At 43.6% G+C, this 19,697-nt stretch overlaps 1 protein-coding gene across 5 annotated transcripts in view; it reads right to left on the reverse strand.

The window, feature by feature from the left end:
* Positions 1 to 19,697, reverse strand: part of PDE7A (phosphodiesterase 7A) — a 114,044-nt gene that overhangs the window by 7,109 nt on the left and 87,238 nt on the right. For 2 of the 5 annotated variants that reach the window (XM_019973729.2, XM_019973730.2), the window contains exons 6-13: positions 14,550 to 14,645; positions 12,508 to 12,608; positions 10,357 to 10,488; positions 10,050 to 10,141; positions 7,592 to 7,736; positions 6,578 to 6,674; positions 5,789 to 5,869; positions 217 to 2,048 (exon numbers count right to left, since the gene is read on the reverse strand). In XM_019973729.2, the coding sequence (XP_019829288.2) occupies positions 1,840 to 2,048; positions 5,789 to 5,869; positions 6,578 to 6,674; positions 7,592 to 7,736; positions 10,050 to 10,141; positions 10,357 to 10,488; positions 12,508 to 12,608; positions 14,550 to 14,645 (953 nt within the window). In that variant the 3' untranslated portion in view covers positions 217 to 1,839. Of the gene's footprint in view, positions 1 to 216; positions 2,049 to 2,183; positions 3,598 to 5,788; positions 5,870 to 6,577; positions 6,675 to 7,591; positions 7,737 to 10,049; positions 10,142 to 10,356; positions 10,489 to 12,507; positions 12,609 to 14,549; positions 14,646 to 19,697 lie in introns of those variants that run through there. The other 3 variants (XR_011570588.1, XR_011570587.1, XR_011570589.1) reach the window with 2 other exon arrangements.

Consider the following 19,697-nt stretch of genomic DNA (forward strand, 5'->3'; position numbering starts at 1 on the left):
GCTGTGAGGACTCAGCCATCTATGCCCCGGGCCTCGGCATCTCACCTGTGAAGTGCAGGTGACAGGTGAGCTCACAGGATGATGCCTGCACCCAGCGACACCTGAGCAAGTCCTGTGAGCCAGGGCTAGAATCAAGAAGTGGACGCTTAGTTCTTGGTAACTTTGCCTTATCCTTTCCCACAGACTGACTTATAAGGTAAATATCAAAGATAAAAATGTGAAAAGATAGGTTTTATTCATCAAAAGTGAACAGCAACAGGCACATATTAAAATGAGTCTGGCAAAGCCTTTTACAAATGGCTTTACACTCAAGCTTTCTCCCAAGAAAATGGCTGTTGCGACAAACTGTAAACATAATTAATAAACAGTCTTTTACAGTAACAAGGGAAATACAATTGAACTAAAAGAAAGCACCGGTTTCTCTTAAAACTAGATTACAGTTGTGCTTACTATACATGAAACAATTTAAAACAAATTACAAAAGTGGAATGTTTGTTAAATTTAAAATTAGTCCTTAGATTTTTTTTTTTGTCCTAGAAAACATCTGTTCACATCAAAAGGCCCGTCGAAGGGGAACGTTTCGTCAAAGGGAGGGACGAGAAAACAATGCACTTTTTTTCAAATCAAAACAAGAAGTTTGGTCACTTAGCTTGGTGCATAGTTAAGGCATCTGGCGTCTGGAGCCATCATCTCTCACGGCCGACCTCCCTTCCCCTCCCACGTGTGGCTGCTCACTACGTCACATTCTACAATAATAAATAAAAGCCGACGTCTCCGATCCTTGCCACGTGGATAAATAGAACACATGCACAGTCACACATGCACGAGCGTGCCCCACACACACATCCACACACACACGACATACCTCTCACTCCCTGCAGCGAGAGGGACTTTAGTACCCTTGCTCTGAAGGACACACTGGCCCATCCCACTTTATTTCAGATTGGCAATACCCTGAGCTGATTATGGTGTTTGAAACATTCCACCTTTTTTTGTTTTCTTGCATGTGCAGGTCAAGTGTACAGTAGTGAAGACAACATGCAATGTCTTCACCGCGGAATCATCACACAGCTAGGACACTGGGGTTCTGCCCCGCCCGCCCCAAATTAAAAACCAAAGTTAAAAAAAAATTGCATTGCCAAACAGCACTGGAGTGAAAGCTCGGCGGCACTCTATGATAAATGCTCAGTCTCCAGTGCACGAAATAAACCAGAGCAAATGGGAGGCTTTGGTGGCATCCAAAGGAAAAAAAGGCAAACCGGGGGAGGGGGAGAAAGAGCTGCAGTTCTAGGTTTGATCTTCAGAATTCTTAGTGGTTCCTTCACAATCATGCTCCAAGGCAAATTGAGAACCAATATTTCAAGAGTTGGTTTGTAAACATTGAGTCCTGCCAGAGGTGCAGACACTGGGCACTTCACATTTCCATTTTCTCCGACAGAATCAGTGGAAGGTACCGATACACACTGTTTGCATCATGCTGGTTAAATTCCGAAGATTTCTGCTGAAGGCTTCAGTTCAAGCTTCACGATGATGCTTCGAAGAGCACACGAGCCACTGCAATCCTTCCTGCAAAAACTTCCTCATATTCCCTCCGTTTCGCTCCTGCCAGGCGCTGCGCCTCTTCAAGGTCTCCCACAAAAAGCCAAATGCATATTGCTGTAGGTTCGGGTCTTGTCCTTAACAAGTGGGTTCAAATGATCCAACAGAGGAAATCTTGGAAATAAATAATGCTGGCATCATTCATTTCCCTTGGCAGTCAAGAGTAAGTTCTCTCACCTCAAGACCCCGTTTCACATTTCTAACAACCTCTAGGAGGCATCTGTCCACTGGTTCTGGGGGTTAGGGTAACCGGTTTTCCTGAGGTAATAACTGTGAGCTCAACTCCTCGAATGCAGCATCAGCGTCCTCGCTGCTGGGCTGCTCTCTCTGCAGTCCCTTCCAGCTGGCTTTGTTCAGCCCCACGTGTCCGAGCATCGTCTGGGACAGCCTGGTATTGGAGAACCGGGCCCATTCCGTGAACAGAGGCTCCACAAGATAGGTCATAAAACCTGAGGAAACAAGGAGAAAAGGCCTCTGTGTGTGTTCTGAAACTTTCAAATGTCAATACAGAGTCTACTCTCTTAAGCCCTATTCCAGTACTATCTAGCTCTTATTTTTCTAGACATGTGTGAAAATTTACATACCTTCTCGAAGAATCTATGTAAGCAACGTAATGAAACTTGAAGTGAAGGTGAGCTGACAAACGCAGCACATCTCTGCTGATGATTCCTCTCAGCTGCACCAACCACATCCTTCTATCAATGTTTCAGCAAAACTGCGGTGGCCCTGCAGCAGAGCTCAGTGGGTCCGAGGGCTGGTTCCCGCAAGACTGCTAGAGCTAAGGGGGTCTCCTGGGCTGCGGGTGACGAGACCGGAACCGAGGTGCAGCAGCTCTGCCATCAGTCGGGGGTGATCATCACCCCTCATCATGAGCATAGGGCAGCTTCTATGTACTGATACCTCAGAATTTATAAAGCCAAAACTCACAACACCATGGCTTCCCTGGTGATAAACAATCTGCCTGCCAATGCAGGAGACCTGGGTTGGGAAGATCCCCTGAAGGAAGAAATGGCAACCCGCTCCAGTATCCTTGCCTGGGAAATCCCACGGACAGAGGAGCCTGGCATGTTACAGCCCATGGGGTGACGAAGAGTCAGACACTACTTAGCAACTACACAACAACATGACACCAAGTACAAGTCTAAGAAGAACAAAGATTAAACCATCACTAAAGTGAAGATGGAAGTGTACTAGGCCTACTTTATGGACAGCTCATACCACCGATCTCCCTTAATTCAGTCAGAAAAGGAAAGGCGATTTCAGGACAGCCTGCATCTCTGGGTTACACAGTACTCGAGCCCACACTGTATCTGACTTAATAATACTACACAGTATCTTACACAGGGTGGAAGAAGCCTCCTAGGAAACACCTTAACAAAAGCAAATATAACATCATCTTCCTAAACTTTTGATCAAGGACACGAAAATACACATTCAAATTCTATCACTGTTAACAGTTTAAAATTTTTTTCATCTCTAAAACTTTCTTCTCAGGGAAAGACTCTATGGACCACAAACTACACACGGTCCACTTAGCCAACAAGAAAGTCTCAGTGGTGGGACTTCCCTGCTGGTCTGTGCTCCCAATGCAGGAGGCCTGGCTTCGTGCCCTGGTCAGGGCAGTAGATCCCACACGCCACAATAAAGAGTTTGCATGGTGCAAGTAAAGATCCCACGTGTTGTAACGAAGACTGAAGATCCTACAATTAAGACCTGTGCAGCCAAATAATATATATATTTTTAAATGTCATGGAAGCAAAGCAGTTAGCGCCCACTACTTTTAATCAGAAAAGTCACATATGGTCTGATGGTTGAATTTTAAGTGTACCAATTCTGGTCTCTGAAGTAGCAGTGCCGATACTGGAAACACAGCTTTCTTCCGGGTCTCCCATCTCCTCCACACGAGTTAACTGAGAACCTACTCTATGCCAAGCACTGCTTTGGGTTGGCCAGGGCTCAGCAGTGAATAGTCGAGATGTGCCTGCCACGAGGAATGTTCTGGTGAGGAGAGACAGGACACGAGAAAAACATCACCACTGTGGTGAGAGAGCATTTCAGCCTCTGGCAGCAGCCACCCTCATACCCCCAGTCTGGCTGATCCTGCGCCCAGAGCCCCATCTTTTTCTAGGTGCCGCAGTCAGATCATGAGCAGCTGGGGTCTTGTACCCAAATGTAGGACTTTATTACCACTGGTTTCACAGGATCCATTTTCTTTTTTAAAAATGGAGTATCATTCAGCCTTTAAAAAAAATTTTTTTAAAAAACAAATTTGTGGCTGTGCTGGGTCTTTGTCGCTGCGCAGGCTTTTCTTTAGTTGTGGTTGGGGCTTCTCATTGCAGTGGCTTCTCCTGTTGCATTGGCAGGCAAATTCTTAACCACTGGAAGGCCTGGATCCCTGTTCTTTGATTCTCCCACCATTCCAACCGGCTCAGAGCATCTGCATCCTGTTTCTCCCATCCAACAGACTAGCTGTCTCTCCACGCTCTCTGTTCCCTGGGATTCTTTGAGGTCTTAAGCACCCAGTAACAGTACTCAGGCCGGGGCCACAGACAGAGTCGGGAGGCACCCTGGACTTATGAGCAGTCCAACCACTTGTTGAATCCACTTAATTGTCCCTGTCCACGTGCCCCTCTCTATTCTTGTCCCAGACACCACAGGGTGCCGGGTCACGTGCCTCACTCTCACCCCGCACACGACAGACCCAGGGCTCCTATCACAGAAGAAAACCTATCGACTCAACATGACTTCTGCTTACTGACCACACGCTGGCTCCGGGTAACTGCTGCTTAGCACTGAGTTTATTCTAACAGTTCCCTGACTTACCCTAGAAGGAGAATCTTTCCAAGCCCCACTTTCCCTTAGGATTTGAGGTCACAAAGACCAACACCTGCTAACTGTATAAACTGGGCGAATGAAGAAGAGGAGCCCAGCAGCGCTTGTCTTGGGTGGCTGTGAGTCAGGAGCTGCCCAACCATTTGTGAGTCTACTTAACTGTCCCAGGACAGTCCACGTGCCTGGGACTCCTGCCTTCACACAGGTGTGGCTGTGCAGAGCCCAGTGGGGTCCCAAGTTGCTGAAGGTAAAAGAGAGGGTGGGTGCTGGGGAGACGACTTGAGGCCAGGTTACAGGGGCCTGTGCGCAGTGCTGCAGAGTCAGCTTCAACCAGCAGGTGGAGCAGAAGAGCCTGAGGTTGCAAGTGTTCACTGGCAATCAGGTCTAGTGGTTCCAGAGTGACAGAGTTTCTTTCTTTTTTGGGGTCTGGGGGCTGGGGAGGGGAGTGCCGCACTGGATCTTCATTGCTGTACGTGGGCTTTCCTCTAGTTGCAGAGAGCAGGTGCATGGGCTCTGTTGCCCCACAGCATGTGGGATCTTCCTGGTGAGTGAGTGAGTGAGTGAAGTCGCTCAGTTGTGCCCGACTCATTGCGACCCCATGGACTGTAGCCTACCAGGCTTCTCCGTCCATGGGATTCTCCAGGCAAGAATACTGGAGTGGGTTACCATTTCCTTCTCCAGGGGATCTTCCCGACCCAGGGATCGAACCCGGGTCTCCCGCATTGGAAGCAGATGCTTTAACCTCTGAGCCACCAGGGAAGCCTTCCTGGACATTCCTGGACCAGGGATCAAACCTGTGTCCCTTACATTGGCAGGCAGATTCTTAACCACTGAACCATCAGGGAAGTTCCTATTCTTTCCATCTTAGAACAGAAAGTTACTGCAACCTGCTCTGCTTGCTTTTTTTTTTTTTTTCTGCTTGCTTTTTAACTATTTAATTTCTGGCTGTGCGGGGTCTTCTTTGCTGTGCACGGGCTTTCTCTAGTCATGCGCAGGCTTCTTGTTGCAGTGACTGCCTTCTGTTGTTGCAGAGCACGGGCTCTAGGCACATGGGCTTCAGTGGTTGTGGCACACAGGCCTAGCCACCCCAGTGCATGAGATCTTTCCCAACCAGGGATCAAATCTGTGTCCCCTGCAGTGGAAGGCAGATTCTTAACCACTGGACCTGCTCTGCTTTTTACCAACTAAAATCAAGTGAGAGTAAATTATAAGGGTCAAAAAAAAATCCAGGAATAAGATTATTTAAAAATTAGAAATAAGCATTTTAATATTTATATTTCAGATGTACCTCTCTTCCTGACAAAATTAAAGTGAATGGCATTTTAAAAACCAGTTATATCTGAGTATGTATAGTTACCAATCTGGATGTTGGCAATTGATTCAGTCTGACGATCGCAGAGTGGACTCACACCCAAATGATACTTTTTTTCTATATCTCCTAGAAATTTAAAAAAGAGAAAGAGAATTCTTTATGTGGACTATACCTTATTGGTTAAAAATATAATTAAAGTCTTCATCTTACCTGTAAATTCCTTAGGAAAAATGTAACATACTTAATCCTCATGAGAGGACGCCTTCTAAATTAGTTCTTTTTTAAATTTTAAGTTATTCACACATAGAAAAGGTTGCCAAGCTGATAACCTATTTCAAATGGAGAGGGTGGAAAACTTAACTAGATGTTATCCCAGGATTGTAATTCTGTCACAGCATTTTAGTTTAAAACTTAAGATTTCTAAAAGGAAGACGCATGGAATGAAGATCTTTATCTTTCTGGCTTTAATTCACAAAATATGTCCTATGGCCATACCCTTCACACGGGACAAGGATGGAGCAAGGGCGGGACAATCTTTCTGTACAGCAAAACTCCCAACTTGCTCTATGTCTATTCATAAATGCACACACATCAGATCATTTCAAAAGACAACTGCTGATTTTTTCAAAACAGGTCCCCAAATTGTGCATTACTGGTTCTATATCCATCTATTGTGAACCGCCACTAAAACTATCAGGCACCTACTGCTAGACTCTACAGCTGTCTAGCAGTTATTTTGTCTAAGTTACTTTAATTGTCTAAGTTATTTTATTCATATGATGCCAAAAAATGAAATGGACAGGTGATCACTCAACACTCAACACTGTAACTTGCCTTGATGGAAGAATTCCTCTGTTACTTTTTCACTCCACTGCTTGCTTAATTCCCAGGTCCGACACGGGTTACAAATATCGGCACACTTCAAAGCCATCTAGCAAGCAAAATATTGAAACTATCTTAAGAAAAAAAGTAAAATTTCAAATGTACCAAGTTTAAATATACTCTAATAGCAGGAAAAGAACACCTTAAAAAAGAAAATGTTGCAACAGGACATCTGTTATCCTTTACACTGAGTTTGGGGCTTTCCTGGTGGCTCAGATGGTAAAGAATCTGCCTCCAATGCAGCAGATGCGAGTCTGCAGCAGACTCGATCCCTGGGTCAGGAAGATCCCCTGGAGAAGGAAATGGCAACCACTCCAGTGTTCTTGCCTGGAGAATCCCATGGACAGAGGAAGTCTGATGGGCTCCTCTGTCCATGGGGATGAAAAAAGTTGGGGTACGACTGAGCGACTTTCATTTTCACACTGAGTTTATGATACTGTTAGTTACAGCAATTATTTTATAGAGGTGCTGAAAGCCTGCTAACCAAACTGAACATGCTTGATAATTCCAGACAGCTAACACAGAACTATATTAATCAGAAAGCTACAAACCAATCAGTCATTTCTCATTTTTCATGTGTGAGAACTTGTTAAAATAAAATGCTGTTTGGGACTTCCCTGGCCATCCAGTGGTTAAGACTGTGCATCCAATGCAGGGGGCACAGGTTCAATTCCTGGTCAGGGAACTAAGATCCTGTGTGCTATGTGGCACAGCCAAAAAACGAAACAACAAAAAAAAGCTGCTACTGTTGACTGGTACCGCATCTTGTAAACACTGTTTTACTGTTAGAAATCTCAAGTGTGAAAAAGACAAAAGTGATGGCCCTTTCCTGTGTAGCCTTGTGTGACACTTTGCAGACCACAGCTTGCTCTCAAGATTTAACCACTCAGAGAACTACATGAGAACATTTCATTTTTATTCTAACGATCTGCCCTAGAAATAGAATTTTTCCAGGCCACATTTTACCTGTAAGACCAAGTGCCTATGCCTGGCATCTTCCAGATGTAGATCGCCCTTGTCCAGATGGGCCCGAAACAAGGACAAGTATTCATTCTGGCGGCTGATGTCTGTGGCCAGTATCAGAGCGCCTATCTGAGCCTCCATCTGTTGTCTGGAAGTAGAGAAACAGACAGAGAAACACAAGGATTTCAGTTGAATAGCTACTTCTTAATTATTTTTCCCTTAATCTTAATACGCAGAAAGCTTTACTGAGCTCTAAGATATTCTGCCATTCAACTTTTAACCTACTGAAAAATATGGGTTTTAAGGAATGCATTTTTAAAAACCTACTACAATGGTCAATCCAAGACCTAGAGAGCTTGTAGGAAAATACCACTTGGCAAACACTCCGAAAGGAAGGTCTTAAGGTGGAATTATATGCCTTAAAAAAAATAAGTGATGTACAATTGACATGTTGCTTGAGAAAATTTTTTGCTGTGATGTAGGGAAAAACTCTGGATTCTTTGTTGGGTGCCTGAGATGCAGGATGAGGGTCAGATGGAGGAGGAACGGACTATTTGATGACTGACTCCTGCAGACATGAGAAAATATGTCTGAGTAAACGCTAATGAAGCTCCACCAAGCGATGTAATACAGTTTAGATTCAATTATATTTTCAGAGCCAAATTCAAGAATCAATTATCTGTAAGACTGTTCAAATTTTCTGGAAGGGAAAATGTAATATGTTAATACAGATAACAAATATATCATCTAAAAAGCTTTCTCAAGTCAAATAGGAAGAATGTTCAAAAATTCCTTTTGTTTCAATGGGCCATCGCCAATGTTTTCTTTGTATAATGATCAGTAAAGAGCTGATCATTATAGATTAAAAAGCTCACAATATCGAATATTAAATAAAACCCTAAAGAAAGAAGACATAAAAGGACACAATTGTGTAGTATTCCTGATTTTCAGTTTTTATTTGAAACAAATTTGAGAATTCAACAGGATTAACATCAAATGCAACACATGATAAAAAGGGAATAATAAAGCAAACAATTTAATCCATCTTATTCAAGAAAAAGAGCATTTATATATACTAACACCAGTTAGTATATGGTGGTTTAAATAGTTTTTATATATTTGTACGACGACAAGAAACAATTTTACTTACCAGAAGTATTGTCAAACTCCAAATGGTAGCCATGAATACAGACTTAAAAATTTTTTTTAAAGTCCACCTTTTTTCTTATGATCATTACCAAAAACTGTTGTTTTATAAAGTTCTTTTAAATTGAGAAAGGGAAAGAAAAAGGAAAGAGCAGTGACGGTAACTTAAACCTTGTCATCCTAACGCATTTTTATGTTCCCCTTTCTCTAGAATTAGGCAGTTGATACCCACTGACATCGTTTCCCCAGGTCACCTTCTCGGGATGAGACACCATTAAAAGCTTTTGCTGGTGGACCAATGACGAGATTCTGTTGACAATACCCCCGTATCGGGCTCCTTTAAGTTAGTGCTCTTTGTTAGCTTTTCAAATGGTGTGTGTGTGCGCGTGTGCGCGCACGCTTAGTTGTTCAGTCATTCAGTCGTGTCCGACTCTTTGAGAGCCTATGGACTATAGCCCCTGAGGCTCCTCTGTCTGTGGAATTCTTCAGGCAAGAATACTAGAGTGGGTTGCCATTTCCTCCTACAGGGGACCTTCCTGACCCAGGGATCAAACCTGTGTCTCCTGCATTGGCAGGTGGGTTCTTTGCCACTGAGCCACCTGGGAAGTCCCACTCAGATGGTCTGCTTGACATCAAATGACACTGATGTCTAAAAAAAAAATACTAGGTTTTCCATTCTTTCTCTTCATTATTTTTCCTAAAACAGATTTTAATGAATCGATTTATTATACAGATTGTTTACTTTCTATCCAATTTACCTTTACATTAAGGTTTTATTCAAGAGTATAAAATGGAAATATGTAATTCTATTTACATAAATAAGTGGTAAACATGACTGAGCCACTGTGTATCCAGAGTGCATTTTGTAGTATCTGTGGATTGATCCTTCATAAAAATTCACTGAAAAAAAAAATGCTACTATTTCAGAATAGGTGTAAATGACTAAAATTTTGATACAAATTTGTAAAATAAGATAACCTACCCCCCAACTGGGGCCTCCTTGGTGGCTCAGATAGTAAAGAATCCACCTGCAATGTGGGATACCTGGGTTCAATCCCTGGATCAGGAAGATCCCCTAGAGAAGGGAATGGCTACCCACTCCAGTATTCTTGCCTGGACAATCCCATGGACAGAGGAGCCTGGTGGGCTACAGTCCATGGGATTGCAAAGAGTTGGACACAGCTAAGCGACTTTCATTTTCACCCCCAAATTGTGGAATACCTGAATATAACAACATAATCTTAAAAACTTTAAATAATTGTTTTTCCAACTTAATATCCACAGTTCATAAATAATTAATTTTGTCTTAACCTACCTGCTTTCTAATGGCATATGTGAGAATAAACCAGATTCTCTCAATAACCCCACTGCAGATCTCCAGTGGTGATTTTCCAGAACTGAGGTATTCTACCAAAAAAACAAAACAAAACAAAACAAAAAGGGCAGATCTGAATCAGCAAAGGGTAAGTCTTTTTCTGAACATAAAGCAATATTTCTAAGTAATATCAAGCTGGTTAAAATTCTAACATTCACTGAGAACCAATTTACTTTTACTCCTTTAAAACGTGACCCATTTTCTAGAATACAAGAATATTAAACTTTGAGGAAGAGCTTGCACTCACCTTGTATAAAGTTGCCAGGTAATGGTTAGTTTTAATGAGGAAAGGTTGATTAACACCTGGATGATCCAGATCATGAGTGGCAGCTGCAATTAAGCTCAGCAAGACGTCCCAAGGAGTTACAGAGTTGGCAAGCTAGACGGTGGCGAGGAATAACTGATTACAGACGTGTCTGCAACGAACTGTACCATGACAACAGCTGTTCTAAATCAGCCTTGAATGAGACTCTCCACGGTCTCCTCCCCTCGTGTTTCTCTGACCGTTCGTCCAGGCCAAGGCGTGCCTGCCACGTGCTGTCCACTCATGCCCCTGGCGGGAGGCGTGGTATGATGCAGTCCCTTGCCCGTGGGGAGGTCGTGGACCCGGCTCACCCTTACACGGCTTCATTTGAAACAAGCGTAACTAAGATGACAGCTAAAGTATAAACCATCTTTTTGAGTATGTTCATGGTGAAAAGTGTTTAAAATAAGGATGATCAGGGCTACACTGGCAAAAAGTGTTTCACGTCACCACTGCCAGACGTGCACGGGTTAAGACGGCCTCTGCATCCGTATTCGCCCGCACACTCTCCCCTCCTGTGCCCGGCATCGCTCCGCAGCCCTGGCTTCCGGCTGGGCGTGGCCAGTGGGAGGGTGAGGCCCCCACAGCCTGTGGACCAGGTTTACCCCCGCACCGGCTCAGGTCCCCTGGAATGCAGCACTTAGTTCCATCGGTCCACTTCCCTGGCTGTGTGGTGGTGAAGTACCAATTTCTCCCACAAGACTGTCAAAGAGAAACTTTAGGCTTGGCCCAGAGGTTTGTTTTTTTTTCCCCCTGAGTATTTTTTTACAGTTTAATTTAAAAATTGGGGCAGCTGGGTGTACATGCATAAAACGTATCCATTTTTATCACTGTATATGAATGATGCCACAATAAAATTGGTTTTTTAATTGGGGTATTTTCACATATTCCACGATCTCTTGAAAAACCAGAAGAGTGGCACCCACGTGGCTGTATTCTTGGAGTTGGCATCAACTGGCACAAACTGGCCCTGTCAGCCTGCTTCCCTCCCAACATCTAGCTGGAACTAAGACCCCAGAGGAGAGGAGTCTAGAAGCAGGCCTAAGGGAGGGCGGATGTAATTTTACCAGCTCTAGAACAGGAAACGTCCATGAGCAAACATGGCTTCCATTACATCTATGGCTGATGACCCCCAACTCTGACTTCTCTGTTTTACTGCAGACTCCTATCCACCTCTTCACTAGATCCCTCCACTTGGATATGGCAGGGACACGCATAACCACACACATCCACAATGGAGCTCACCATCTCCCCGGGCCTCTCCCCTCTTCTACCTTCTCTCCCTCTCAGCAATTCCCTCAGCTGCTCAGGGCGGTATCCACCCATCCCTCTTCCTACTTCACCCCCAACAAAGGCATCCAGACACCACATCCTCCTCATTCTGATTTCCAAAGACCTCACCAACTGCCCACCTCTCTCCTGCCCCACGGCTACAGAAACGGCCCCTCACGGGCAGCAGCTGGGTTGCTGGTCTTGTCTGCTTTGTTCTCCCTCCACAGCCAGGACAGTTCTGTAATTTCTCCCACTTCAGTCTCACAGCTCCCTATTCATCACTGGACATGACACCAATGCCATCCCTGTCCTCATGGAGCTCAGTGTAATCGCCAGATGACTCGCGTGGAGAAGCTGGATGGCTTGGCCCTCGCTTGGGCTTTTGCAGCCTTGCTCTCGACAATCACCTCGATTCTCTAGCTTAAAGTGTGATTAAAAATACAGCCACATTTGCAAACTTGATCCTGCTACATCTCATTCCTGAGAAGGAAGCTTCTGAGTCTGATTAAATCACCAACTTAGGGCTTCCCAGGTGGCTCAGTGGTTAAAAAAAAAAATCCGCCTGCCAATGCAGGAGAGGTGGGTTCAATCCCTGGGTGGGAAGATCCCCTGGAGGAAGAACTGGCAACCCACTCCAGTATTCCTGCCTGGAGAATTCCATGGACAGAGGAGCCTGGTGGGCTACAGCTCATGGGGTCACAAAGAGGCAGACATGACTGAGAGAGTAAACAACAACAAAATCACTAACTTAAGGAAGTGCTTGAAATTAAATCAAGAGAGTTTGCTCAGGGCTCTGGCTGACTGTAAACGCCGGCACCTTACCTTAGGTTCTTTTAGGTAACAGTGCATGGCCTGAGTAACGTCGGCAGCGTGGACTGCATTGTGGTAAGGGTTCTGACTGTGGTAATCTTCTTGAATCATCACTGCATCAAAGGAAAAAAGACCCCCAATTTAATTGCAAACAGGAGGCACTTACAAGTGCAAAAATTGCAACAATTATGTATTTCCCACTTACCCTACTCACGTGGCTATCAGCTAACTGTTCAATTCAGAGAGATGATAACCACTCCAGAACTCACATGACCACCACTGTGACTAACTCGTTTGAAACTTTTAAAACGAGAAGGTATTCATGTCAAATTTGTAAAATTATTTTTTTTCTTCTTCTCTTTTAAAATGTCAATCTCATTGTGCCAAACTCCTTTGACTGTTGTTTACTTTAAAAAGAATTTTAGTTAAGTAAAAGGAGTACAATTCATTCAATAAATACGTATTGTGCTAGATGCTGTTACAGGAACGATGAATCCGTTAGAGAACAAACATCTCTGATGCAATACGAGTACAGACATTGGGGAATGTGTGTGGATTCCAGGATGCTTTATCAGTGAGGTGAGTTTTGGATCTGGAATTAGTTTTTTAGGAGTGCGGGAAGGATGACCTGTTCATCTGCCTCCTCTGCTCAGCGTCAGTTACGTTAACCATGAAAAAGGAGACGAGACCAAGGGGTCCAGCCAAACCCGCCACCATCAAACCTGCACCACGGCCCCAGCAGCCCTGCACTCGGCCCAGTGGTGCCCGGTACCGTGAGCCAACCCCAAAGTGGTACACTAGGACACACAGGTGAGGGGCGAAGAGCACTGGAACTTTCCACTGACTCTGATTCCATCCTTTAAAATAGCTTTTTAAATACTCTCGTTAATATCTACGTTTGTATGTGCTTGTATAATTTATGTATTAGTACATATTACAGACATACAATTTATAAATAAATATGCATTAGCAGTCTTTCAAAAAGTCCTCGATATCTTCTCTTAGTTAGCTACTTAAGAGGAAAGAAAATATTCTCTTCTTCCTTAAAAAAATAAGAAAGAATCCTTATGCTAATTTTCTTCTAACACATTTATTTAGTGAATGACCCCAATTTGTTTCCTGGCAGAGTGCTCTTAAATATCACTCTGTACATTAAAACATAGTCAAAATAATCCTTGGAGGTTGCTGTCAAGAGATTTCAGGGATCAGGAAAAGAGAAGATCCAAGTGCCACGTACCTAATCATTTAAGGGTTTAATCTTCAAGAAGTGAGGAAAGGACAGAAGTTGTGTTGTCTTTGTGAGAAAGTTGTGGCTGACATGGGAGACTGTGGGTAAAGGGGCTCCAGCTCACCAGGCCCCTGGTGCCCCCACCCATGGCACTGGGCCCTCACAGCTCCCCACCCAGGGGTGCAGTCCCCCCTGTGACCAGCTCCGGCAATAGGGTTGTGGTGGATGGGAAGGTGCCAGCGTCCAGCCTGAGCTCTGGACACACCAGCGGTCTCCTAAAAACTGGCCACCGCACTTTGAACAAGCTCGGCTCATTGTAAAATAATAATTAAAAAAAAAAAAATTATTTTATTTATCTTGCTGCACTGGATCTTAGCTGCAGCATGCGGGATCTAGTTCCCTGACCAGGGATCAAACCCAGGCTTCCTGCATTGGGCACACTGAGTCTTAGCCACTGGACCCCCAGGGAAGTTCCTGTTTTTTGTTTTTAATGTGACTCTGTGACGGTGCCAAACTCCTCTGCCTCCCTTTAATTTAACAGTAGACCACGTAGAGCTGAGCTGGGTCAGGCCCAGTGCCCCTGGGAAGGGCCCAGCCAAGGCCCGTGAAGCTGCCATGCGGCTCATCCAGTGTCCCGGGCAGGGACACGAACAAGCTCAGCCAGACCAGCAGCAGCCCACAGACTCAGGGCTCCGCACACATGTGTTGCTTCAAAACACTAACTTTGGGGCGGTTAGTTTTAAAGCCATAGCTGATATAACTGAGAGAAAAGGTAACAAGTTCCCGTATAAATATTACTCTTAAATGTAAGGTTAGAATCACTTACCTAAAAATCTACGAAGTTTCATCATATCTAAATGGAAGTACTCAATTAATCCATGGAGACTAAATAAATGAAAGGTTAAACTTACTAGACTATTTCCTAAAAAGAAAGGAGAGGAGACATTAGTAGGAATACAAGATATTAATAACATAACTGCACTGTGCTTCCAAATAAGGGTTTGAATATACAACATAAAGAGTACCAAGTCCTACTTGTTGTCCATCTAAAATTTACATCTTATCTTCCCAGTTTTGAATTTTAAATATCACATCTTTTTTTCCATTCTAAGAAAAAACTTTTTTTTGGTTTTATTTTTCAAAAACCAAACAAATGGATGATAAATAATTAGAATTGATAGAAAACTTCGAAAATTATCCACACTGAGTAAGTTTAATTCAATTTCCCAAAGCACTTAAAACCTCCTTGCAACCATCCCCCTAACTGAGCAGGTGTGTCCCAGAGCAAAGCGTCTTGACTACAAATGCTGTATTATTTAACAATTAAATAGACTCTATATTTAAAGGTGTGTAAGCTCATATATTACTGCCAGCGTTCAGACAATAACATAACACATGATTCTGTATTCTCAAAAGAAATCTATGATTCTTACAAACATATAAAGACACAACTAGTTCTAAATGAAAATGTGTAGTAATAATATTTACAAATAATGATAAAGGACTACTGGGCTAACCTAATCCAAGCTGCCTGAATAGCTGTTGAGAAGCCCATGGCTGAGGAAAAAAAGCAAATTAACTGGAACAATGTTTGCATGAGCAACACGGGAAAGGATGTGGCTGCCAAGAGAGCCCTCTTAAACACCACCTCACTTATCGTCTTCAAACAGAAAGAAAAAAAACCCATTTCAAATCTTCTACCTTTAAGAAGTGAAAACTTAAAAAATGTATTCAAATTTTGGTAACACTCTACTGGTGCAAATATGAGCCCATGTGGTCTAGAATCAGGTGAAGAAGTGGGCTATGGTCCTATTTTTACTGCTGTAACAACCAATTTTTCTTGGGACAGATACATTGATGTTTCAGAACATATAATAAAAAAAAAAAAAATCTGAGTTTTAAAAAATGAGCAAAGGATCTGAATCAATGGTTTTCCAAATAAGACATACAAGTGGCCAATAGGTAAATGAAAAGCTGTTCACTGATCACCAGGGAAACGCAAATTAAAACCACAACAAGGGATTACCTCACACTTGTCAGAATGGCTATGATCAAAAAGATAAGCGATAACAAGTGCTGGCAAGGGTGTGAAGAAAAGGGAACCCTTTGGTGAACTGTTGGTGGGGTTCTTAAGCTGGTGTAGTCACTATGGAAAACAATGGAGGTTCCTTAAAAAATTTAAACTAGAACTACCATATGATTGAGCAATTCTACTTTGGGGTAAATATCTGAAGGAAATGGAATCACTATCTCAAAAAGATATCTGTACCCCATCTTCACTAGCTTATTTACAATAGCCAAGACATGGCATCAACCTAAGGGCCCACAGATGCATGACTGGATAAAGAAACTGTGATATGTATGCAATGGGCTATTACTCAGGCATAAGAAGCAGGAAATCTTGCCTCATGTGACAAACGGAGGGAGTTTGAGGAACTGTGCTAAGTGAAAGAGAAAGATAAATGCCGTATGATCTCACCTCTACATGGAATCTAAACCCAAACGACAAAGTCCTGAGCTCACAGATACAGAGAACAGATCGGTGGTTGCCAGAGGTGAGGGTGTGGGGAGATGGACAAAGTGTACTGCATACTTGAATGCTGCTAAGATACCAGATCTTAAAAATTCTCATCATAATACAAAGATGTAACTTCTATATGTGGTGACTAGACCCATGTGGTGATTATTTTTCAGTGTATACAAACAGTAAATCACTACGTTGTATACTTCAAGCTAATATGTCAGTTACACTTCAATTAAAAAAAAAGGATGTATATTCATTCTCTATATTCAGGTAATCATAGGTTCTCCCCAAAACTGTTTCCCAAACCTAATGAAATAAATGACTGATCTCTAGGGTCTAGAGTGAGTTTTAAGGAAGCTGCAATCCAATGGTAAAATACTCTCATCTGGAATTCAGGCAAACGGCAGTAAGAAAGGTATGCTAACGTCTTCCCTCCAAGAACCTCAGAGGAATCTGACAAGAACCAATCTGTCAAAGTGTACCACCCATACTACAATGAAAACCTGCATCCAACATTTTTTTCTTATTTTCAGTTCACAAGATACCAACTGACTTAATACCAGTGAGTAAGAATACAAGTCAATGAAATTTATTATTTCAAAGCAAGTGATGCTTAGTTGATACGTTACAACAAGAAACAGGCACTGAAGAAATTCTTTTATATGAAAATGGAAACAAACGCTTTCTTGGAAAAGAAAATTTGTAACTTAGAGAAAAGTTACCCTATATAAAGACATACCAAAGGACAGGCCTGCCTACGGCGTTATGGCTCTCAACAGGTTTCCGGACGGGACTCTACATGTAAGGACTGGGCTCCGGCGACAACACGGGTCCAGCAACGAGGGCCCTCGTGTGCCAGGTGACCTTCAGGGGTGACAAGCCCTTTCTTGGCATCTCATGTAACTTAACTCCTTCCTGCAAAAAGCAACATCTAATATCTTCCGTGTGTGTGTCTGTGTGTGTATGTTAGTCGCTCAGTCATGTCAGACTCTTTGCGACCCCATGGACTGTAGCTTGCCAGGCTCCTGTGTCCATGGGACTCTGCAGGCAAGAATAATAGAGTGAGTTGGCATTCCCTTCTCCAGCGGATCTTACTGACACAGGGATCCAACCTGGGTCTCTTGTATTGCTGGCAGATTCTTTATCATCTGAGCCACCAGAGAAGCCAAATATATCCTACTACCTTGCAGTGGACAAGCCAGGAGTAGTGGGACTCAGAGCTTCTTCCCTGTCCTCCTCACAGTATCACTTGAAAAATCACCACAGAAGAAACACAGGGCACACCAGCCCAATGAGCAAGAAGCGAAAACTTAGATACCAAGTACATGCATCATCCAGGATTCATTCCAGGCTAAGCAGCTTTGAAAGGAAAGCAGATCCAACTAAATAATGCAAGTTAAAAAGGAACTTTCTTCTGCCCACTTGTTTCCCAATAATATCTCTTCCTATATAAAATTCCTTAACTTTTGGGTGACTGTAGTGAACTGAATATGCATTAATAGGTCACCATCTGTAAAACAAGTGGGCAGCTAACCACAGATGGTTTCTACTAACCCCTAACAACTCTAAGAAGAAATCATTTGGCCACCTTTTCCACAAAAAAGGGGTGAGATGATTAAAGAAGAGCTGGTGTTAGTTGCTCAGTCGTGTCTGACTCTTTGCGACCCCATGAACTAGAACCCACCGGGCTCCTCTGTCCATGGGATTCTCCAGGCAAGAATACTGGAGTGGGTAGCCATTCCCTTCTCCAGGGGATCTTCCCAACCCAGGAGTCAAACCTGGGTCTCCTGCACTGCAGGTAGATTCTTTACTATCTGAGCTGCCAGGGAAGCCCACAGGCAAGCCAAGTGCTACCTAAGTTAACTCACGTGGACCAGTGACTAGAATTCTGCGCATCGTACACTGCCACCCTCAATCCACTTCCACCGCCACGCCCCTTGGCTGGCAAGATACATTCTTTTTAAAAATAAAATCTAGAGAAAAACAATCAACTATTTCTGTGAGTGACAAAGTGTCCAGGGGACTAAGAATAGGCTATGAGCTGTTAAGTGTTACGTGAGGTTAGACCTTGAAGGTGTTAAGGGGGGCATTGTATTATCTATATTTATCCTGAGATAAGGACTAAAGGAATATTTGTGTTGTGGTAGGAAAGGGGAGTTTCCCAGATCTGGAAGAAGCTGAGGCACCTATATTTTCAAAGAGGGAAGGAAGGCTGCATGGAGGGACAGCTGTGTAGACGCGATCAGAGTCCTTTCTAGGAGGACAGGCCTGAGTGGGGGCCTGGGAGGGGAAGAGACACTGGTCACCAGAGGGCAGAGAGAAAGAGAACAGGAAGAGAGAAGAAGAAAAACAGAAGGCGGGGAAGTGGGAGGGAGGCTCCGCCACTGAGGTGGCCTTTACTGTCCTCACACTTGTGCCTGGGATGGTCTAGTTTTTCTGTCGACAGATACAGACAGCTAGAACGTGATCACAGCGGTGTCCTCACTATGCCTGGCCCACACAGCTCAGAGGAATGACGATGTGATACTAAAAAGCTTCTTCGTTATTGTTCAGTCACTAAGTCGTGTCTGACTCTTTGTGACCCCGTGGACTGCAGCACACCAGGCTTCCCTGTCCTTCCCCATCTGTCCATTGTGTGGACCCAAGCTATTCTCAAGATGACTATAGTGTGGTTTCCATATTTGGCTTCCTTGTAAAAAGGAACTTTATTCCAAAGTAAAATTAGGGGGAAAAAAAGGTAGTTTCAAAGTATAGCAGGGAGCCACATACTTATTTCAACAGTGAGAACTTCCTCTCAGTGAACTTCCCACTCTGCTTCATTTATTTAAAAGGCAAAAGGGACAAAGTCTAGTTGGAATATATAGGTACCACCAACTTTTTACGTCAAAAATTTTATACAAAATGAAAAATGATTCCCAAAGGGAATTTGTTCCTGTGCCCAAAGACAATAAAGAAAAATGAACCTTGGCTCAGTTGGTAAAGAATCTGCCTGCAATGCAGGAGACCTGGCTTCAATCCCTGGGTTGGAATGATCCCCTGGAGGAGGGCATAGCTACCCACCATAGTATTCTGGCCTGGAGAATCCCCTGGACAGAGGAGCCTGGCGGGCTATAGTCCATGGGGCCGCAGAGTCGGACACGACTGAGCAGCTAACACTTTTTTCACTTTCAGCCAAAGCAAAACAGAACTCAGAAAGAGGTAAACAAATCAGAATCATCTTTATTTTTTTCCAACGTACTCAAACTTTCCATAGATAGTGATTAGCTCCAAGCTCTCCCCTACCCACCCCGCCAGAGAGAAGCAGTGTCAGAAGGGCCCGCTCTGCTGATCATAACACACCATCTCTCTAAAGTGTGCAGAGAAAGAGAGCCTGAGAACCAGAGTGAGAAGAAAAGCCATCTCTCAAAAGGGCGTCAATCTACCACACATCTCGGGCTATCAAAACTGGAA

The sequence above is a fragment of the Bos indicus genome, chromosome 14, assembly GCF_029378745.1.
Source record: "Bos indicus isolate NIAB-ARS_2022 breed Sahiwal x Tharparkar chromosome 14, NIAB-ARS_B.indTharparkar_mat_pri_1.0, whole genome shotgun sequence".
Taxonomy (NCBI): Eukaryota; Metazoa; Chordata; class Mammalia; order Artiodactyla; family Bovidae; genus Bos; species Bos indicus.